The sequence below is a fragment of the Schistocerca nitens genome, chromosome 7 (assembly GCF_023898315.1).
Source record: "Schistocerca nitens isolate TAMUIC-IGC-003100 chromosome 7, iqSchNite1.1, whole genome shotgun sequence".
Lineage (NCBI taxonomy): Eukaryota > Metazoa > Arthropoda > Insecta > Orthoptera > Acrididae > Schistocerca > Schistocerca nitens.
Window position 1 is genome coordinate 333,091 of NC_064620.1, and position 24,465 is coordinate 357,555.

Genomic DNA, 24,465 nt, shown 5'->3' on the forward strand with positions numbered 1-24,465 from the left:
AAAAAGTAAACAGGATTAGAGCTGAATGACTAACTAGTAGGAACTTTAAAGTGTAGCACCTATTTTTTGCACAATTTGCATCCATTTTCGGTAAAATTTGGATATAAATTTTTTGTTTGTTTGTAAATAACTAGACGTACAAATTTACAAGGTTATCGAACTACATGCCTAAAAACAAAGCCTTAGTTCTTGAAATTGACATTTACTTTCTTGAAATTGACATTTACTTTCACAAACACTTCAATTTCTTCCCCGGATGTAATCTGTGTTTGTTTCCTTCTTTTTACTGTATTTAAGCTTTCAAAATTTTATTTTATCTGTTGAGATGCAGCAGTATTTTCTCGCCAGTGAACTGATTTAATGTGTTTCTCAACATCCTTTTTCTTTCCCACCAAATCTGATAATTACAAAATCCACAGAACATTAATTTTGACTTTCCATGGGCATTCACAGCCAAGCGACCCATCCTTGACAACACTACAGATAAAATCGACAAGACACTAATTACAGAAGTAGGACAGAAAATATCTATTCAGACATTAGGGGAAGAATTTCAGTGTAGCCAAACAACATGTACAGCTTTTATTTTCCTGTGACTTTAGTGCAGACACTATCAACTTACAGTAAGTCGAGAATCATAAAAAATTAGAATTGTGAGTGCCAGAGGGGAAGGAGGGGTGTGGGAAAATGGGCTCAGTCACACTCATGCAGGGCAGCTTGGCAGATGACATGCAATATCAACATCAAAAATTGGTTTCAGTTTTTATATTTATGTATGGAATAGGAAGCTATTTCAAATTATCTTTCATAAGACAGTTCATGTGGATACAATTCACTATATAATAGCATCTCTGATAAGATAGTTCATGTGGATACAATTCGCTACGAAATAGCAGCTACTAGGTTATTAAGCATTTTTTGCATCGAGGCAGAATTCGTATTTATTGCAATATGTGAATGTTGTGAGGTCCCTGCTAACAAGTATGTGTCACATCTAGTTTCACTAATCACATTAATTGTGTCAATCAAAAACAGTAAATGACTTTGTATACTTCTCTGCAAAATTTAAAACGATACTTTTAACAATTTCTATTAGTGGCTACAGGATCATGGATGGTAAGACTCTCACCTCTCCTCCATTAACATAATCAAGCACAAAAAAGAGCTTGTCTGGTGTCTGAAAACAGTAATGGAGGCCAACTAGGAATGGGTGATTTAATGTCTTCAGCAACACACTTCGCTCCGACATTATATGGCGGACCTCGTTCCTCTTCACCACAAGTCGCTTACTGAGAACTTTCACGGCATAGAAGCGTTGCTCTGTACGATGTCGGGCCAGCAAAACTCGCCCAAAACTTCCTTTCCCAATGACATGTAGGAATTCAAAATCTGCTGGACGAGCACTGAAAATTAAAATGCAAAATTGTGCATTTTCTAACTTCGAGAAACAGTAACAGCACATTACTAAATTATTATTATTATTATTATTTCTTTACTTTCTCAGACGTTAAGTCTGGTCAAAAATGGAAAGTGACGCGGACCTTGATCAAGCGTGACTTCCTTTTAACTGTACGGTATATGTTATATTGCATTTAGGAGCTTTCGGGTAATTGAACATATATCAGTAATTACAGATTTCTGTAGTTGTATATATAAGTTTGGATGTGGCTGTATTGCATTGATGTACTGGTGGATATTGTGTGGTATGACTCCTGTAGTTGATAGTATAATTGGTATAATGTCAACTTTATCCTGATGCCACATGTCCTTGACTTCCTCAGCCAGTTGGCTGTATTTTTCATTTTTTTCTCCCATTTTCTTTTGTATATTTGTTGTATTGGGTATGGACATTTCGATTAGTTGTGTTAATTTCTTCTTTTTATTGGTGAGTATGATGTCAGGTTTGTTACGCGGTGGTGTTTTATCTGTTATAATGGTTCTGTTCCAGTATAATTTGTATTCATCATTCTCCAGTACACTTTGTGGTGCATACTTGTATGTGGGAACGTGTTGTTTTATAAGTTTATGTTGTAAGGCAAGCTGTTGATGTATTATTTTTGCTACATTGTCATGTCTTCTGGGGTATTCTGTATTTGCTAGTATTGTACATCCGCTTGTAATGTGATCTACTGTTTCTATTTGTTGTTTGCAAAGTCTGCATTTATCTGTTGTGGTATTTGGATCTTTAATAATATGCTTGCTGTAATATCTGGTGTTTATTGTTTGATCCTGTATTGCAATCATGAATCCTTCTGTCTCACTGTATATATTGCCTTTTCTTAGCCATGTGTTGGATGCATCTTGATCGATGTGTGGCTGTGTTAGATGATACGGGTGCTTGCCATGTACTGTTTTCTTTTTCCAATTTACTTTCTTCGTATCTGCTGATGTTATGTGATCTAAAGGGTTGTAGAGGTGGTTATGAAATTTTAGTGGTGCAGCCGATGTATTTATATGAGTGATTGCTTTGTGCATTTTGCTAGTTTCTGCTCGTTCTACAAAGAATTTTCTTAAATTGTCTACCTGTCCATAATGTAGGTTTTTTTATGTTGATAAATCCCCTTCCTCCTTCCTTTCTGCTTAATGTGAATCTTTCTGTTGCTGAATGTATGTGATGTATTCTATATTTGTGGCATTGTGATCGTGTAAGTGTGTTGAGTGCTTCTAGGTCTGTGTTACTCCATTTCACTACTCCAAATGAGTAGGTCAATGTCGGTATAGCATAAGTATTTATAGCTTTTGTCTTGTTTCTTGCTGTCAATTCTGTTTTCAGTATTTTTGTTAGTCTTTGTCTATATTTTTCTTTTAGTTCTTCTTTGATATTTGTATTATCTATTCCTATTTTTTGTCTGTATCCTAGATATTTATAGGCATTTGTTTTATCCATCGATTCTATGCAGTCGCTGTGGTTATCCAGTATGTAATTTTCTTGTTTAGTGTGTTTTCCCTTGACTATGCTATTTTTCTTACATTTGTCTGTTCCAAAAGCCATATTTATATCATTGCTGAATACTTCTGTTATCTTTACAAATTGGTTGAGTTGCTGATTTGTTGCTGCCAGTAGTTTTAGATCATCCATGTATAGCAAATGTGTGATTTTGTGTGGGTACATTCCAGTAATATTGTATCCATAATTTGTATTATTTAGCATGTTGGATAGTGGGTTCAGAGCAAGGCAGAACCAGAAAGGACTTAATGACTCTCCTTGGTATATTCCACGCTTAATCTGTATTGGCTGTGATGTGATATTATTTGTATTTGTTTGGATATTAAATGTGGTTTTCCAATTTTTCATTACTACGTTTAGGAACTGTATCAATTTAGGATCTACTTTGTATATTTCCAATATTTGTAGTAACCATGAGTGGGGTACACTATCAAAAGCTTTTTGGTAATCAATTTATGTGTAGTGTAGCGACCTTTGTTTAGTTTTAGCTTGATATGTCACCTCTGCATCTATTATCAGTTGCTCTTTACATCCTCGTGCTCCTTTGCCACAGCCTTTTTGTTCCTCATTTATAATTTTGTTCTGTGTTGTATGTGTCATTGATTTCTGTGTAATGACTGAAGTTAATATTTTGTATATTGTTGGTAGGCATGTTATGGGGCGATATTTAGCTGGGTTTGCTGTGTCTGCTTGATCTTTAGGTTTCAGATAAGTTATTCCTTGTGTAAGTGTAGCAGGGAATGTGTATGGGTCTGCAATGTAACTGTTAAATAATTTATATCTAGAAACAAAGATGATGTGACTTACCGAACGAAAGCGCTGGCAGGTCGATAGACACACAAACAAACACAAACACACACTCAAAATTCAAGCTTTCGCAACAAACTGTTGCCTCATCAGGAAAGAGGGAAGGAGAGGGAAAGACGAAAGGATGTGGGTTTTAAGGGAGAGGGTAAGGAGTCATTCCAATCCCGGGAGCGGAAAGACTTACCTTAGGGGGAAAAAGGACGGGTATACACTCGCGCGCGCGCGCGCGCACACACACACACACACACACACACACACACACACACACACACACACACACACACACACACACATATACAGACACAAGCAGACATATTTTCTGTCTGCTTGTGTGTGTGTGTGTGTGTGTGTGTGTGTGTGTGTGTGTGTGGGCGCGCGCGCGCGAGTGTATATCCGTCCTTTTTCCCCCTAAGGTAAGTCTTTCCGCTCCCGGGATTGGAATGACTCCTTACCCTCTCCCTTAAAACCCACATCCTTTCGTCTTTCCCTCTCCTTCCCTCTTTCCTGATGAGACAACAGTTTGTTGCGAAAGCTTGAATTTTGTGTGTGTGTTTGTGTTTGTTTGTGTGTCTATCGACCTGCCAGCGCTTTCGTTCGGTAAGTCACATCATCTTTGTTTTTAGATATATTTTTCCCACGTGGAATGTTTCCCTCTATTATATTGTTAAATAATTTAGTTAGATGTGAATGTGTTGAGGTGAACTTCTATAGCCAGAAATTTGCTATTTTATCTTTTCCAGGGGCTTTCCAATTGTGAGTAGAATTAATTGCTTGGGTGACTTCATGTTGCAAAATTATCACTTCAGGCATTTGTGGTATCATCTTGTATGTGTCTGTTTCTGCTTGTATCCACCGTGCATGCCTGTTATGTTGTATCGGGTTTGACCATTATTATGTTATACATAATACATTATTTTTATTTCTTTACTTTCTCAGACGTTAAGTCTGGTTAAAAATTGAAAGTGACGCGGACCTTAATCAAGCATCACTTCCTTTTAACTGTACGGTATATGTTATATTGCATTTAGGAACTTTCGGGTAATTGAACATGTATCAGTAATTACAGGTTTCTGTAGTTGTATATATAAGTTTGGATGTAGCTGTATTGCATTGATGTACTGGTGGATATTGTGTGGTATGACTCCTGTAGTTGATAGTATAATTGGTATAATGTCAACTTTATCCTGATGCCACATGTCCTTGACTTCCTCAGCCAGTTGGATGTATTTTTCGATTTTTTCTCCTGTTTTCTTTTGTATATTTGTTGTATTGATGGATATTTCGATTAGTTGTGTTAATTTCTTCTTTTTATTGGTGAGTATGATGTCAGGTTTGTTATCTGGTGTTGTTTTATCTGTTATAATGGTTCTGTTCCAGTATAATTTGTATTCATCATTCTCCAGTACATTTTGTGGTGCATACTTGTATGTGGGAACGTGTTGTTTTATAAGTTTATGTTGTAAGGCAAGCTGTTGATGTATTATTTTTGCTACATTGTCATGTCTTCTGGGGTATTCTGTATTTGCTAGCATTGTACATCCGCTTTTGATGTGATCTACTGTTTCTATTTGTTGTTTGCAAAGTCTGCATTTATCTGTTGTGGTTATTATTATTATTATTATTATTATTATTATTATTATTATTATTATTCATGGCACTAGACCACCAATTTTATACATAGTGAAGTTGTCTGCAGTCAATATACAGTTCATCACAAAATTTAGCTATGGAACTAAAATGTGTTGTCAAGAGTTCCACAGGGGAAGTTTACAAATAGAGGGCAGTTACATGCAGTACTTACGAAGTGCGTTCTGATGGTCCTAAATTAACTTGTGGTGCTGGTTCTGACGTAGAATCAGTACCTTCTATGCTGTCTCCATCTCCATCACCTTCCCCATCTTCTGATAGGCTACCCAGATTACGATCAAGCTGGAAGAATTCCCGTACTTCAGGCCTGCAAGAAATACAGAATTATAATGCATCCAGTCAGTGACTGAGAAAGGAAAATTAAAAAATCTTCACACAAAAGTAATACATTCTGTAAATCCATACGTTATATTACAGTTTTCATTAAAAAGGTCAGACTACTTGGATAAAGGCCTCTTTTACCTATGTACTTAAAAGGATGCAGTGCGTTACATTACTAAGCTCAGGGAGTGTACAGACTGAAACAGCATTTTCAAAATGGAGGACTAACCACTGCAGGTGTCACACTGGTATCAGTACTGAGTCCACCCTTAGTCTTGTTAAACATAATGTAGAGTACTGAAATTTGGAGATTCCATTGGTCTACTTAACATATTTAAGTGATTACATTGCCATACCACATGTTAATGTGTGAGATACGCCATTGCAAATGTGAAAAGCTGATACATCAATAACCAGTGTAATCATCAGAATGTTGAACGCAAGCATGAAAACGTGCATGAACTGTGTTGTACATGTGCCAAATGTCAGTTTGTGGGGTGGAGTTAAATACCTGTTGCACTTTGTCTCTCAATGCAGAGACAGCTAACACTGGCTGCAGGCAATGCTGGAGTTGTTGTTCAATGATATGCCATGTGTGTTTGATTGGAAACCAAGCAGGTGATCAAGCAGGCCAAGGCAAGATGCCAAGGCAAGATGTCAATGCTTTGTAGAGCATTTTGGGTTATAACAGTTGTACATGGGTGAGCGTTATCTTGTTGGGAAACACTCTCTGGAAAACTGTTCATGAATGGCACCTCAACAGGTCGAACCACCAGACTGACATACAAATTTGCAGTCAGGGTGCGTGGGGTAAGCCCAAGAGTGCACTTTCTATCATACGAAATTGCACGCCAGGCCATAATTCCAGGTGTACGTCCAGTGTGTCGAGCACAAAGAGAGGTAGTTTGAATGCCAACAGGCTGCCTCCTAACCAGTACACAGCCATTACCAGCACCCAGACAGAACCAACTTATCAGAAAACACAACAGACCTCCTCCCTGCCCTCCAATGAGGTCTCATTTGACACCACTGAAGTAACAAATTGTCATTATTGTCAGCTTCCCCTCTGTGTATTAATGCAAAGTATGGATGTAATGCTCACACGAGTCACATATATTGTGCTCAGTAATTAGCAGTGCAGAAATCTTATCTCTTTGGTGTGTCACTATTCTGCTACCACACATTCTGCTATAACACATTCATGAACAATGTCAGTACCATGTTTGAAAACTGTTTTCCTCTAAAAGTTACTCAAATTAAACAGAAGTCTATAATAAAACCATGGATTACACAAGGAATAAAGATTTCCTGTAAGACAAAAAGGAAAATGTATCTGTTGACCAAGAATAGCTCCAATGCTGATGATTTAGCTAAATACAAGGAATACTGTAAAACATTCAAAAAAGTAATTAAGACGTCTAAACAAATGCACTACGAGAAGAAGATAGCAATGTCAGGGAATAAAATAAAAACAATATGGGATATAGTGAAAGAGCAGACTGGTAGAACCAGAAAGGAACAGGAGCAAATAGCACTAAGGGTAGATGACACATTAGTAACTGATGGGCATAGTGTGGCAAATCTATTTAACAAGTACTTTATATCCGTTACTGATAGAATGGGACTTTCAGGATCAGTAAATAATGCCCTTGAATATCTGAAACTAGCCTTCAACAAATAGCTTCAAGTACATGAATATATCACTCACTTCACCAAAAGAAATAACTTCCATAATAAAATCTTTAAAAACAAAGCATTCTAGTGGGTACGATGAAATATCAACAAAGTTAATTAAGGCATGTTCTTGTGAGTTTAGTACAATTCTAAGTTACTTGTGTAACCAGTCAATTATAACTGGGACATTTCCTGACTGGCTAAAATATGCAGATGTTAAGCCTCTATTCAAGAAAGGGGATAAAGAGATACCATCAAACTACAGACCGATTTCACTTTTGCCAGCATTCTCAAACATTTTAGAAAAAGTAATGTATAGGCAGCTGCTCAACCATCTGACCACAAGTAACATATTATCAAGAACACAGTTTGGATTTCTGAAGAGTTCTGATCTCGAGAAGGCTATTTACAGCTATAGTGAAAATGTACTTAATTCATTAAATAACAAATTACAAGCAGCAGGTATTTTCTGTGATTTGTCAAAGGCATTTGATTGTGTGAACCACAACATCCTTTTAAGTAAATTAGAATTCTATGGTGTCACGGGCAGTGCTGCAAAATGGTTCAAGTCATACCTCACTAACAGGAAACAAAGTGCAAGGGACTAGTAAATGAAGTCATCAGTCATCATCAGAATGGGAAGAAATTACATGTGGTGTCCCACAAGGATCCATCTTAGGGCCATTGCTTTTTCTTGTGTACATTAATGATCTCTCATCAGTTACACTGCCAGAAGCAGAGTTCGTTTTGTTTGCAGATGACAGATATTGCAATAAATAGTATGTCAAGTGTAGTTCTAGAAAGATCTGCTAATGACATTTTCATGGATATTAATAAATGGTTTAAAGCCAACTCACTGACATTAAACTTCGATAAGACTCACTATATGCAATTCAGAACCTGTAAGAGGTTTCCACCCAACATATGCATAAAATACGAAGAAGAGCAGATAGAAGAGGTTGACAGTCTTAAATTCCTGGGATTACAACTTGATAATAAATTCAGTTGGGAAGAGCACACCACAGAACTGCAGAAACGCCTTAACAAATCTGTATTTGCAATTCGAGTGTTAGCAGACATAGGTGACATAAAAATGAAAAAGCTTGCATACTTTGCCTACTTCCATTCCATAATGTCATATGGTATAATATTTTGGGGTAACTCTTCAAGTCAAACAAAAGTTTTCAGAGTCCAAAAGCATGTAATACGTATTATTTGTGGAGTAAATTCACGGACGTCCTGTAGAAACCTCTTCAAAGAACTGGGTATACTAACTACTGCCTCTCAGTATATTTACTCATTAATGAAATTTGTCCTAAATAATATATCTCTTTTTCCAACAAACAGCTCAGTTCATACATACAATACCAGGAACAAAAATGATCTGCACAAGGACTTAAAAGCACTTACTTTAGTTCAAAAAGGGGTCCACTATTCAGGAACACTCATCTTCAATAATTTGCCAGTAAACATGAAAAATTTAGTTACAAATAAAGATCAGTTTAAAAGGAGCCTGAAAGACTTACTAGTGGCCAACTCCTTCTACTCCATTGACGAATTTTTAATAGAGACAAATGATGTATTGTATATATTCATACTATTAGTATTTTTATTGCAGCTTTAAAAAAATAAAAATAAAAAAAGACATGTTCCACATCCACGAGGATCTCCTCAGCACGGATCTATGGAACGAAAAACTAATCTAATCTAACCTCCAGTACCCCATTTCCCACAAATTTATGAAAATGAATCAGTTCAAAAGGTTTTGAGCTTGGATGACCACTGTATGTCATGTCAATATCTTGTAAATAAAAAGAGTGTTATTTAAATGTGTGTTAACTGTGTCTATTGAACAGCCTCGTAATTGTGCCAACAAACTATACAGAAGTTTTTGAAACTGGACTTAACTTTGAAAGAACATTTGAAAGTCAATGACTGATATATTGATGGAAGAATAGGTCTTCTATTTTAATCTTTTGCTGACAATGGACACTGCTCCAAAAGTATCAGTGAGCTAGAAAATTCTGAAATATGAATAAGTGAAACCTATATTGAAAGTGTTATTGCTTTGTAAAGAAGCATCACAAAGTTTTGGAAAATTAGGAAAAGGAAAAATTTAAGATCTTTTAAAGTGACTAACATTGAGCAGTATGGTGAAATACTTTCATTTTATTGCGTCACTGTGAATTTGATCTTAGTGGTCACTTGAAAATAATCACAGAACAACACAATTACACAAAATTTATTTCCAGCTACAGAATCTGCAAAGCTTACTTATTAACAGTTTCATGTTAGAGATGCATTCGACATTAGAGTGGTCACAGGAATTTTAAAGATTAACAAATCTTACATTCTCATAGCTGATATCAACCACCACTTAAAAAGAAAACCCGTTTAAAGTAATATTTTGAGTATCTGTGGCTGACCAAGTTTTATCGATGTAGTGTGTCATTATTTTAGAGACATGGAAAAGCAGTTCTCACATGATGAAGATAATTTATTTGAAATTTTAAAGACAGTCGCTTCTCAACTTGGTGACTAAACAATCCTGCTTCATATAAGCAGACCTGGAATCCATTTTCCATAAGAAAGATATAAATAATTTACGAAGAAATTTTTGTATGAGGTACTTTCTTCCAATCAACAGTGTAATTTATATTAACAAAAGAAGTCGTTTGAAGAATGCCAACTAATTTTAATACATTTTAAGAAATAGTACAATGTCTTGTCTTCCCCAGAATACACTGGCTTGACTCTACCAGTTATTGTGACAGAGGGACATTCAATTATCCATATTATTCATTCATTCATTAATACTTGTTCTGTAGATAATGAATGCGACATTTGATAATGATGTGGAATGTCTCACTTTAATGTAAGTTTTCTTTACACAAAATAATTAATTTCTTTAGTTACTACTTCATATATAAAAATTCATCTATTGAGCAGATGGCGTTGCCATTCTGAAATTCTTTTAATTTGTTTGTTGGCTATCTGTCAGACTTTAAATGCTATTTGGCAACTGACCAAAGATCTTTGTGGCAGCATAATTCACCACTTTCTGTACCAAAGTCAGATTTAACCCAGAATAGTGAAGATCATTCTTTCTTCTAGTGTTGTAGCTATGCCCTTCACTGTTATTTTTGGATTGGAATGGACTATTAATAGCAAATTTCATAAGTGAATATATGTATTGTGAAGATACTGTGAATATCCTGAGTTCCTTAAATAAATGTCTGCAAGGTGATCTTGGGTGGGCTTCAGCTTTTGTGCGATGAATACACTTTCTCTTAATGATGAATTACCCCAAAATATGATGCCATATGACAGCAGTGAATGAAAATAGGCATAATAGGCTAATTTACTGATATTTGTATCACCAAAATTTCCAATAACCCTAATAGCATAAGTAGCTGAAACGAACCATTTCAGCAGATCATCAACGTGTTTCATTCAATTCATTTATCAATGGTGTTATGCCATTTACTGTACAGAATTGTATACATTGTTTTCTCAAAATTTAGTGAGAGTCCATTTGCAGAGAACCACTTAATAATTTTCTGAAAGACATTGGTTAGAATTTCCTCAGTTGATTCTCATTTGTTGGGTGTGATTACTATACTTGTATCATCAGCAAAACGAACTATCTTTGCATCTGCATGAATACAGAGTGGCAAGTCATTAATATATATTAAGAACAATAAAGGACTCTAGATTGAACTCTAGGGAACACCATTATTGATACCTCTCAATTGGAGGACTGCTGATTTCTGCAGACTATCTGTACTGTTAATTTCAACCTTCTGCATTCTTCCAGTTAAATATGAATTAAACCATTTGTGCACTGTCCCACTCATACCACAATACTTAAGCTTATCTAGAAGAATTTTGTGATTCACACAATCAAAAGCCTTTGAGAGATCACAAAATATCCCAATGGGTGCTGTTCAGTTATTCAGTTCATTTAATATTTGATCAGTGAATGCATATATAGCATTTTCTGTTGAAAAGCCTTTCTGAAAACCAAATTGACATTTTGTTAGTACTTCATTTTGACAAATATGTGATGCTACTCTTGAATAGATTACTTTTTCAAGAATTTTGGATAAAGCTGTCAGACGTGAGACTGACGACAGCTACTAGCATCAGACCTATTCCTTTTTTATGCAATGGTTTAACAATAACGTACTTCAGTCATCTGGAAAAATGCCGTTTCACTGAGCTACTACATATGTGGCTGGGAATCCAACTTATCTGTTGGAAACAAGCATTTAGTACTCTGTTGGAAATGCCATCAATTCCATGTGAGCTTTTACTTGAGAGTGAATTTATTAATTTCTTAATTTCCGTAGGAGAGGTGGGTTGAATTTCAGTATTATCAAATTTCATAGGTATTGCCTTTCCCATATACTGCCTTGCATTTTCTAATAAACAGCTGGATCCTATTTTCTCTACACAATTTATATCAAATGAGAGGGTACGCAATTGGTGGAGGATGGCATCACGGACAGTGACAGGACAGGGCATCTAAGAAGTCACCATACTGGATATATCAGAGTCCATGGGATCAGATATAACAGCATCACTCACCAATAACACACATCCTCAGATAGGAATAGCTCCTTTGCATACACCTTTGAGCACCAAAAAACACTGACAGTAGAAGCAAGTAAAATAAACCAATACACGTTTTAAAGACTTCCTTCTCTTATTGAGTGTAACAATTTATTTACTTAGATGCATTCTTACAAGTGAAATTATACAAATATTTGTACTATGTACATGGTCATTGTAAAGGGGAGAGGGGAGCAGGGAGGAAGGGTGACTGAAGGATAGCAATCCAAATAAAGAAGCATCACAATAGCAGCTGACAGTATGTAATTTATAATTTTTTAGTAGCCAGCAATTAACTGGTTAACAATGTGTAAATTATAGTTTTATTAGCAGGAACTTGCGGACTTTCAAATAAAAAATTTGACCCTCAGCAATGTACCCTCAGACTCAGAGCTGAAATATTAAAAGTTTCGGCACCACATGGTTGCTGACGACCTCCGGCTTGCCGAGCGGCCCATGTGGCCACGCCAACTCCGAACTTAGAATATTTTCAGGGCGCCACAACTCGCCCGTTATCTCACAAACTGTTTCACCATCACTGCCTACACCAGAGATCCAGCCTTTAGGTCTGTTCTGTCTCCTTCAAAATTAGTTAAGCCATCTCTTCACTAGTCTTCCAAATGATCTTTTGCCTCTTGGTTTATACCATTTCATGGTTTTAGTGATTGTTGCATCTGGCACACAGTTTGGGGGTTCTTCCCATCTTAACTGATATTGTTTTATTGTGTCTATTATGTTTTCACATTCAGTTCAAGCTTGAATGTCATAGATAAAGTATATCCAGTCACATCAAAGAAGTTTATTTCACATGCTTCTGTTTTCCTTTGCTCTCTTCTCAAGGGCCCAGTTTTTGCATCCATAGAGCAGAGCAGGTACAGTCATAACCTTATAAAACTTCAGTAGAGTAGCTCTGCAGACGTACTTTCCCAAAATTCTGTTTCTAGTTCCACAGAACTAGTTGAATAGGTCAAACTTGTTTTTGTTTAATTATTTTCCCCAAATGTAATTCTGCACCCTAAATATTTAAATGTGTACAGCTCTTTTAAGATGAGATTGAATCCCTCTGTTTATTTAAATTTCCTACAGTTTGTTTCGATTTACTTTATTAAACCCCTTTTCTAAGTCAATGAAGGCAAGATAAGTTGGTAACTTGAATTCATGGAGTCTTTCTACTTGTTGTGTCATAGTGACGATACAGCTCGAGCATGATCTTCCTTTGTGAAAACCACATCGGGCATCTGCTATCGCTTCCCCCTCCCCTTCCCCACCACCCTCCAGATTGCTGCTTCCATTCCATCTGACAGCTGCATTCTGGTCCGAGCTGCTGGAGCTGGCGGTTGGGTGTACACGAGGTGTGCTTGCTTGTGTAAATGAATCCTTTTTCTGACAAAGGCTGTGGCTGAAAGCTGACGTGTAAGTGTCTTAATTGTGCCTGTCTTCAACTTAACACATCTTTATGGTACATAGCAAACTACATTTTCCTACATTGTTGATAACTCAGTAGCTCTGACATTCATGTCTATTTCCTTTCTTATAAATTGGACATTTGGACTGCCAGAACACATTCATAAAATTCAGTATTCCTGATTTTGCAATATTTTGTATGTATTTTAACAGTTCTACACTGTCATATCCTGGAGTCTTCCTGTTCTTGCTAGATATTGCATACTGTAGCTCCTCCAGTGTTATTACGTCTACATTCCTATCTGCTTTAGCCAGAACTGTCCGAGTATATCACACATCTGTACACAGATTTTGTAGTACTGTAAGCCATTACTTTCAGATATTGTGTATATTTCTACATTGTCTTATCTTTTTTGTTTAAATGCTTCAACTTATCCTCCTCTTTACCACGGCCAGCCATGGAATGCCAAATTTCACAAATGCAGGGTGTGCAGCTTGTCTCATCCCTGTTCAGTCCTTCTCAGAAAATAACTGGAACTGTGCAACATTCATTGAATATTGCAGTGTGGCATTTCTTGGCTGGCGCAACTATCTCCAATTCAGCATAATCATGGTGTCAGTGCTGTTTACTGTTAGTTCATGGTATTAAGGACATTCACTGGTCCACTGGCTGTTTGCACAAGAGGAGGCCACGTAGCTAGCTATAGTTACATCCGTCTAAAAATCAATGGGAATGACAAATGAGAAGGATTATGTTAAAACTGTCCAGGACATCTATGCTGCTTTCCTCAGGTATTTTCCACATCTTCATAAACACGTAACAGAAGTGGTTCAATATTTCGAGCAACGTGTGTGTGTGTGTGTGTGTGTGTGTGTGTGTGTGTGTGTGTGTTGTGTGTTGTGTGTGTGTGTGTGTGTGTGTGTGTGTGTGTGTGTGTGTGTGTGTGTGAGCGCACGCGCGCCGCAAGATGTTTTTTCAGTTATGAAACTAAATAAGTCACGCATCATTGCGTTGCTGTATGTGGCCAGAGTCAGTTGACATACAAGTTTTCAATAAAAAAATATATTAATAATAATAATACACTACACTAGAGAAACAATTGTTCCAACCATGGCTTCAGTGACCTCTTTCTGGGTCTATCAGAAGGAGACCACTGTAACTGTGGCCGAAACATTGGTTTCTCCAGTGTAGTGTTTTTTACATTATCATGAGGTATGATACACCCAAACCTCCAGATGTCTGACACTCAGATTGGTACCAAACGTGTGTCAATAGAGTATCAGCCAAAACACCGATACTGTTTGTGCTGTGCGCTGTCATCCAATAGAACATGTGTAAATGGTAATTAAAAGTAACACCAGAACTACAGAGTATAGGAAAAGTGTATGTACGAGCTATTATTTTGAAGATCTGTGGTAGGCAAGTCTGTAGCGTATCAGATCATTGTACTGAAGGACCTGAGTTCGAAACCCAGTTTGGTGATTTTTTTTTAACAGTTTACAAGTGAGATTGTTATATGGGAGAAAATTTTTCTGACATGCTGGACATTTTGGAGTTTGTAGGAATGTTCTTTTGGCTGTGTGCTTTCGCTTTGTTAGTTGAAAGTAGCAAACCTACAGAGTACATTTGTATAGAGAGATATAGTGTTATCTATACAAATGTACACTATAGGTTGGCTACCCTCAACTAACAAAGCAAAATCAGGCTGCCAAAAGAACATTGCTACGAACTCCGAAACGTCCTTTTTTCTGACGTGTAAATGTTCTTCCATAAAAGATTATACAGTGTAAACTGCTTTTTTTTAAAAAAAAAAAGAAAAAAAAAAGAAAAAAAAAAAAAAAGAAAAACGCCAAACTGGGTTTCGAACTCGGGCCCTTTAATACAACGATCTGATGCTCTATCAACTCATCTATCACAGATCTTCACATTAACAGCTCACAGATATGCTTTTCCTACACTCCGTAGTTTTAAGAGTTACGTTTAATTACCATTTTTACATATTCTACTGGACGATAGCATACAACACGAACTAAATCGGTGTTTTGGTTGACTCTATTGACACACAATATTTGGTACTGATCTGAGTGTCTCACATCTAGAGATTTGGGTGTCAGAAAACCTTTATGTCAACTATACAAGTCATGATTATGTGACAACCAGAGTGTGAAAATCAGTACAATTGTCTGTGTCTTTAGCATGCCAAAAATAATTTTCAGTTATGATCTGTGTCATAGAGAACGTGAAATTTGAAACCAAATCATATGCAGGGCGACAGCAGTGCCATTTAAATGCAGCTTGTTCGCAGTTTCCTTGACTTCCCCCTCCTCTTACTCAAAAAGTGTGGGAGTGGCGGTGGAAGAAACGTGCACTTGGACAAGAGCATGGCTCACGAGCAGAATTTTTGGCCACCTCTGTCTTAATCCATGTTTAATATCTTTAATATATTTTCCCAACTATGGTTTTTTAACTTGCCCAGCTTCTCATTTCACTAAAGCAGGTTTCCTTTTATAATATAGTCTAACACTTTGACTGTAAGGGAAATGTAATATTCTTAAGTACACCACATGTTTGTTATCTTCAATTAGGCTGCATTTGCAGACCCCTTGTCAGGGGGGGGGATCTTTCTTGTGCCAAATGCTTCCATTGCTGCTTTAATCAGTGCTTCCTTTATTTTATTCTATTCCTGGATGTCAATATTCAGTTTTTATTTGAAACTTATTTACTCTTCAAGCTTTTTCTGATATAGTAAGTCAATGTTTATTACCTAAGTTAATGTACCTTAAATGCTGTATAAGTATTAGTTTGTTTATCTTCCTTCTTTTACATAGTTTCATTCTCAAAACAAACAAGAAATGGTCGGAGGAAGCCTCTGCACTTCTCAATATTCTTGTCTCTTGCACTATAGGCCAAGACTGTTTATTTTCTATCACAAAGACTACAATTGTGACAGAATCTCTAGTTGACCAAGTGTATTTGTGGATCTATATATGCCCAAAGAAAGTGTTTGTTACCTTTAAATCGTTATTATCAGAATGCCTTTAGCCTATATTTATTGTTATTCATTACACTGAACCAACAACATCTGTCGTGGGGGTGTTTCCCCACCCCCGTTTTAAATCTCCTGTTATCAGATAACCATTTTTGCACATCTTACATTGGATCTTTTGCAAAACGTCTTAGAATTCTTCAGTCATCATCCCATCTCTCTTCTGAGGCATGTAGTCCGACTATCTTAATTCTGAGCACAATTATCGATTCACTATGAAGATGTAAGAATGTATTTTGTTCATTCAAGTCTTCTTTCACAGATCAGAAACTGTTTCATATTATGTAAATATAAAATGTGTTAATGATACGTATCAGGATGAATTTAGTGTGTGTTGCATATTCTATTTTAAGTCTAAGTAAAGATCAACAGTGGGAGGACATTAGGAAGGAAGAAAAGTACAGTTATTTTAAGACTACAAGTCTGCAGGCTTTCGTGGCCATTTTCACTGATTAAAAAACATCTTCTGAATTGTTAAGCTGCATTATGTCCCTCTCCCTCTCCAAACTATTTCACTGCACAACATTTTCATCCTTCTGCTGAGATCTTCAGGATTCCACTGATGTCCCTGGACGGTTTAACACAGTCTGAGCACTGCGTGACATTCATTTACAAAAGGCTATTTTCCCACATTTTTGGGGGGAAGTGGAGTTACTGTGTAAAAACCTTCAGTCTGCTATTGGTGCAGCACTGTCACTGGTAAATACTGAAAGCAGATACTGAGAAAGGGGGGTGGGGGAACCCAAAATATTGTTGTTATTGTGCTACCTCTGCAGTTTCCTGATAGCTGCTAATGTTCCTCGCTCACTGTGTGAAGGATCACTCAAACGAAAACCAAACACCAACCACAAAAGGACCATGGATTGGTTCAATTCAAAAGTCATCACCACATGTGTTAAGACATTTATCCCACTGGGAGACGAGATGATCAATTCCTGTGTAGTAGAACATGATCGGCCACTGCTCATCCATAATTGCACCCACTCTTGCATTTCCTCATCCAACTGAAACTGACATCCACACATCTTTCTTTAGGTCACCAAAGACGTGAAAAATCACATAGTGGAAATACAGGCTGTTCGGAAGATGCTGTAGTGTTTCCCCAAACAAACTGCTGAATTGCAGTCTTTGACTGATGATCACTGTTGGGACAACCAGCGGGAGTTCCATGATGCGATTTGGCAGTGGAAGACACTGCCCCTGCTCCACCTGACGCTGCCATTGGAGACAATGCATTCGCTGCCATTGCGGAGACGTCATCCACAATTATGGGCTAAATCAGCTCTTACGTCTATGTTGCACGAATACTAGTCTCAAAAACAAATATGGCTAACATTCACTATGTAACATAAAGGAAGCGACCACCACCGTCTTGTGAAATGACTCCTGGAGATCCAATGACTTTATGAAGAACAGTTTATTAGCCTACATTAACATTATTATAGTGATGGCACAGAATTGTTTTTTGATGTTTGCTGGTAATATATCATTCAGAAAATATATCTGAACTAGGGATTTTTTATCTCCTTAAGTCTTTGTAAATTATTGACACTGTCCATTACAAACTTTCTTCAAAAACATTAAGTGTTAAATAAAATCAGTGAAGGCAGGGAGCAGTCCTACATCAACCTGCCAAAACCAGCACTGTGCAAGTGAATTTTCTGACTTCCTAGAACTGTGAAAGAATAGAAGTTGTATAGGTCAATTACCATCTTTTCCAATTGTAATGAAAGTCTTAATAAGACCAGATACATTTTGCTTTATTCTAAAGCATCTTCTGAGGTCAGGTTTTTTGTTGTATGTTTCATTCTTTTTCATCTTCTATCGCCCGCGATGAAAATTTAATAGTCATGGGTGACTGGAATTCGTCAGTAGGAAAAGGCAGAGAAGGAAACGTAGTAGGTGAATATGGATTGGGGGTAAGAAATGAAAAAGGAAGCCGGCTGTTAGAATTTTGCACAGAGCGCAACTTAATCATAGCTAACACTTGGTTCAAGAATCATAAAAGAAGGTTGTATACATGGAAAAAGCCTGGAGATACTGACAGGTTTCAGATAGATTATATAATGGTAAGACAGAGATTTAGGAACCAGGTTTTAAACTGTAAGACATTTCCAGGGGCAGATGTGGACTCTGACCACAATCTATTGGTTATGAACTGTAGATTAAAACTGAAAAAACTGCAAAAAGGTGGGAATTTAAGGAGATGGGACCTAGATAAACTGACTAATCCAGAGGTTGTACAGAGTTTCAGCAAAAGCATAAGGGAACAACTGACAAGAATGGGGGAAAGAAATACAGTAGAAGAAGAATGGGTAGCTTTGAGGAATGAAATAGTGAAGGCAGCAGAGTATGAAGTAGGTAAAAAGACTAGGGCTAGTAGAAATCCTTGGGTAACAGAAGATATATTGAAACAAACTGATGAAAGGAGAAAATATAAAAATGCAGTAAATTAAGCAGGCAAAAAGGAATACAAACGTCTCAAAAATGAGATCGACAGGAAGTGCAAAATGGCTAAGCAGAGATGGCTAGAGGACAAATGTAAGGATGTAGGGGCTTATCTCTCTAGGGGTAAGATAGATACTGCCTACAGGAAAATTAAAGAGACCTTTGGAGAAAAGAGAACCACTTGTATGAATATCAAGAGCTCAGATGAAAACCCAGTTCTAAGCAAAGAAGGGAAAGCAGAAAGGTGGAAGGAGTATATAGAGGGTCTATACAAGGGCGATGTACTTGAGGACAATATTATGAAAATGGAAGAGGATGTAGATGAAGATGAAATGGGAGATACGATACTGCGTGAAGAGTTTGACAGAGCACTGAAAGAACTGAGTCTAAACAAGGCCCTGGGAGTAGACAACATTCCATTAGAACTACTGACGGCCTTGGGAGAGCCAGTCCTGACAAAACTCTACCATCTGGTGAGGAAGATGTATGAGACAGGCGAAATACCCTCAGACTTCAAGAAGAATATAATAATTCCAATACCGAAGCCGACCTCGGGGAAGATCAGTTTGGATTCCGTAGAAATACTGGAACAAGTGAGGCAATACTGACCCTACGACTTATCTTAGAAGAAAGATTAAGAAAAGGCAAACCTACATTTCTAGCAGTTGTAGACTTAGAGAAAGCTTTTGACAATGTTGACTGGAATACTCTATTTCAAATTCTGAAGATGGCAGGGGTAAAATACAGGGACCGAAAAGCTATTTACAATTTGTACAGAAACCAGATGGCAGTTATAAGAGTCGAGGGACATCAAAGGGAAGCAGTGGTTGGGAAGGGAGTAAGACAGGGTTGTAGCCTCTCCCCGATGTTATTCTATCTGTATATTGAGCAAGCAGTGAAGGAAACAAAAGAAAAATTTGGAGTAGGTATTAAAATCCATGGAGAAGAAATAAAAACTTTGAGGTTCGCCGATGACATTGTAATTCTGTCAGAGACAGCAAAGGACTTGGAAGAGCAGTTGAACGGATGGACAGTGTCTTGAAAGGAGGATATAAGATGATCATCAACAAAAGCAAAACAAGGATAATGGAATGTAGTCGAATTAAGTCGGGTGATGCTGAGGGAATTAAATTAGGGAATGAGACACTTAAAGTAGTAAAGGAGTTTTGCTATTTGGGGAGCAAAATAACTGATGATGGTCGAAGTAGAGAGGATATCAAATCTAGACTGGCAATGGCAAGGAAAGCGTTTCTGAAGAAGAGAAATTTGTTAACATCTAGTATAGATTTAAGTGTAAGGAAGTCATTTCTGAAAGTATTTGTATGGAGTGTAGCCATGTATGGAAGTGAAACATGGACGATAAATAGTTTGGACATGAAGAGAATAGAAGCTTTTGAAATGTGGTGCTACAGAAGAATGCTTAAGATTAGATGGGTAGATCACATAACTAATGAGGAAATACTGAATAGGATTGGGGAGAAGATAAGTTTGTGGCACAACTTGACTAGAAGAAGGGATCGGTTGGTAGGACATGTTCTGAGGCATCAAGGGATCACCAATTTAGTATTGGAGGGCAGCATGGAGGGTAAAAATCGTAGAGGGAAACCAAGAGATGAATACACTAAGCAGATTCAGAAGGATGTAGGTTGCAGTAGGTACTGGGAGATGAAGAAGCTTGCACAGGATAGAGTAGCATGGAGAGCTGCATCAAACCAGTCTCAGGACTGAGGACAACAACAACAACAACAACAACAACAACAACAACTGTACATGCAGATGTTAGAATATAAAATCTGACTAAATACAGTTAAAGTCTGGTAGTAACAATTGTTCTGAACAGATGGAAACAGATGCTTAACATATATAAATGATAGGTTTTGCAAACACATTTTTATCTCTCAGTTCTGTTTACACTTACAAACGCAAAAGTCTGCCACCGCCTTCCTGCATTAGGGACTGGACAAATGCATCCAAACCTTCACGTCGCTCCTGCACAAATGTTGGATCCAAATTATTTCCAAACAGTTTCTTGCCTGGAAGTTTTAGCTGTGGCGCTGGAACCTGGGGGGGAAAAAACATGGAAAAACAACATCAGTAACATTTATTATATGCCGAACCTCTCCATATGTCCGCATGAAGGGGACACATCAAAACTGACTAAACATTTCCAATGAATGTATATGCACTATAGCATTCACACATTGCCTCAATGTATTTGCTATCACATTTAGAGTATCCGAGTTGTTAAATCATCTGCCCTAATACTTCTTAAGATAGTCTTCTGAAATGGACTTCCACATTCCAAAATAAATCTTTAGCTTCACCATTATCTGTCATTGGACAATAATAATAGACAGAAAATGTATTACCTGCTTCTTTAAGATTTCAGACAATTTGTAAAATTCATTGTAGCGGCGAAACACAAACCAGCTACGCCCATCACATCCGACAACCACTTTGTAAACCTGCAAATGAAACCGTATAGAATAATCACAATTCAGTTTTTCTACATCATGAATTGTATGTTAAAAAATAGCTTTCTCAGTGATCATATGCAAATTATGTGAGAAAGGACACACACTTTACTAATGAGGTAGCTTTACCTTTAATCTAGCAATAAATCCATATATCAAATGAGTCACAAAATCAAATGAAAAAGCAGTTGTGTGTAGGAATGTCGAATGATGTAGAGCAGAGAAGGCTTTGGTAAGTTTGGGTGCAGACTAGTCACCACATTAATGTGAGACTGAATGAGCACAGAAAAAAGCCTGCATGAGAATGGAGAAAGGGGTACCAATATAACAACTGTTGATAGACCACTGCTCACCAAAAAGTCTTCAGTGAATTATAAATGAAACACACACTTAACTCAACAGGTGAAAATATGCCATTCATAAATTGATGAGAATGAATTTCTTATCACAGAATGGAAAATCCAGGATGGAATGTAACAATTATATGGAAAGGACAGTTGCTACTCGCCATAAAACAGAGATGCTGAGTCGCAGATAGGAACAACAAAAAGACTGTCACAAAATGAGCTCTCGGCCAGTAAGGTCTTTGTCGAAAACACACACACACACACACACACACACACACACACACACACACACACACACAGTCTCTTGCAGCTGATGCCAGACTACGAGCAGCAACACAAGATGAGAGAGGTAACCGGGCGGGAGTAAACTGGTTGTCTCTCCCATCAGGCGCTGCTGCTCATAGTCTGGCTTCAGATGTCAGAGACTGTGGTCATGTGTGTGAGAGTTGCGTTTGCGTTAGTGAAAAAGTATTATTATATGGCATATTCTCAGTCTTGTCAGCAAACCAGTCACTCAAAATGGAGTATGTAAACTCCTAAAAAAAAAAATCAACAAATATGCCACACAAAAAGGCTCTGTAGAACAAAAACGGAACACTTTGACAGAGTATACGTGACACCATGTCAACAAGACATGTCATTTTATGCTGCTTTCATATGAACAACAACCTGTTACTTTATAACCTAACCAAAATTCTTCTCAACAAACCAGAATTTTCCATGCACAACTATGACAACTACACATTAGTAGTAAGGGACCAAATTAAATACCACTACATCAGCGAGCACAACAATAAAATAACCAAAATGACTAAAATTGTTGTCACACAGTGAGGAATAAACCCATAAAATGACACTCATTCACTCACTCCCACCTCACTCATGTTGACCTACACAATAACTCTATCTCAAAGGCCTTAAGGCCTTTTTTTTTTTCTTCTTCTTTGCGGGGGGGGGGGGGGGGGGGGCGACACCAGAAAGTTCTTACAAAGATGCAGATAAAATAAGTGAAAGAGTTAGATGTCTTTGGACAATCCAGTCAAAGTAATGAAACGAAGAACACGAGCAGCTGCTCGAGCGTCATCTGCTAAAATATCCTGTAAAGTAGATGGCAGAGACAGGACAACACGAGATTGACTAAAACGGGGACACGACAATAAAACATGGTGCACTGTTAATGCATGACCACAAGGGCACTGCGGGGCTGGGTCACCGGAGAGCAGGTAGCGGTGGCTAAACCGGCAATGCCCAATCCGCAACCTGGTCAGAAGGACCTCTTCTCGCCGAGATGGTCGGGAGGAGGTTGTTCAAGCTGTTGGGAACGGTTTTACTGCCCGGAGCTTGTTTCCTTGAAGTGAGGACCAAGTATCCCACCACAAGGACACAAGCTCTTACAAACAACCCCACTAACGTCAGATGACAGGACACAATGGGAGGCTGGCCGAGGCAGGAGGACTGCAGCCTTGGCTGCAGCATCAGCAGCCTCATTCCCAGTCACTCCTACATGGCCAGGAACCCACAGAAAGCTGACAGGAGAGCCACCCTCAGCGAAAGAATGGAGGGACTGCTGGATCCGTTGCACCAAGGGACGGACCGGATATGGAGCTCCAAGGCTCTGAAGAGCACTGAGTGAATCAGAGCAGAGTACATACGATGAATGGCGGTGGCGACGGGCATACTGAACGGCCTGATGGAGAGCAAAAAGCTCGGCCGTAAAGCTGGAAAACTGGTCGAGGAGCCGGTATTTAAAGGTGATGGCCCTGACGACAAAGGCACAGCCGACACCATCGTCAGTTTTGGAGCCATCAGTGTAAATAAAGGTGTGACTGGCAAGTCGCGCACGAAGTTCGACAAACCGTGAGCAATACACTGCAGCCGGAGTACTCTCCTTCGGGAGCGAGCTGAGGTCGAGATAAACATGAACCGGAGCCTGGAGCCAAGGTGGTGTCGGGCTCTCACCCTCTCTGAAGGTGGTAGGGAGGGCAAAATCCAATTGTCGAAGCAGGCGACGAAAGCGGACTCCAGGGGGCAGCAGGGCAGACACATACAACCCATACTGACGGTCGAGAGAATCGGCGAAGAAGGACTGATAAGAGGGGTGGTCGGGCATTGACAACAGCCGGCAGGCATACCGACAAAGCAGTACGTCGTGCCGGTAGGTCAATGGTAATTCGGCAGCTTCAGCATAAAGACTCTCGACGGGACTAGTGTAGAAAGCTCCGGTCGCAAGACATAACCCCCCTATGGTGGATGGAGTTGAGACGGCGTAAGAGGGATGGCCGAGCAGACGAGTAGACGAGGCTCCCATAATCCAGCTTTGATCGGACTATGGACCGATACAAGCGAAGCAGGACAGTGCGATCCGCTCCCCAAGATGAACCACTAAGAACTCTGAGGACATTAAGGGAACGTGTACAACGGGCAGCCAAATAAGAGATGTGCGGAGACCAACGAAGTTTCCTGTCCAGTGTGAGCCCTAGAAACTTAGTTGTTTCCACGAATGGGAGAACAACGGGACCGAGATGTAAGGATGGCAGAAGGAACACTTTATATCGCCAAAAGTTGATGCAAACCATCTTCTCTTCAGAGAACCGGAAGCCATTTGCCACACTCCATCAGTATAGGCTGTCTAGACAACGCTGAAGGCAGCGCTCCAGGAGGCATGTTTGCTGGGCACTGCAGTAGATCGCGAAGTCATCGACAAAAAGAGAGCCTGAGACATTAGGTGGAATGCA

The 24,465-nt window shown here is 38.4% G+C and overlaps 1 protein-coding gene across 2 annotated transcripts in view; it reads right to left on the reverse strand.

The window, feature by feature from the left end:
* Nucleotides 1-24,465, reverse strand: part of LOC126195128 (serine/threonine-protein kinase Sgk2-like) — a 119,541-nt gene that overhangs the window by 59,578 nt on the left and 35,498 nt on the right. For both annotated transcript variants that reach the window (XM_049933624.1, XM_049933623.1), the window contains exons 3-6: nucleotides 21,279-21,374; nucleotides 20,828-20,970; nucleotides 5,556-5,708; nucleotides 1,130-1,403 (exon numbers count right to left, since the gene is read on the reverse strand). In XM_049933624.1, the coding sequence (XP_049789581.1) occupies nucleotides 1,130-1,403; nucleotides 5,556-5,708; nucleotides 20,828-20,970; nucleotides 21,279-21,374 (666 nt within the window). The remainder of the gene's footprint in view (nucleotides 1-1,129; nucleotides 1,404-5,555; nucleotides 5,709-20,827; nucleotides 20,971-21,278; nucleotides 21,375-24,465) is intronic.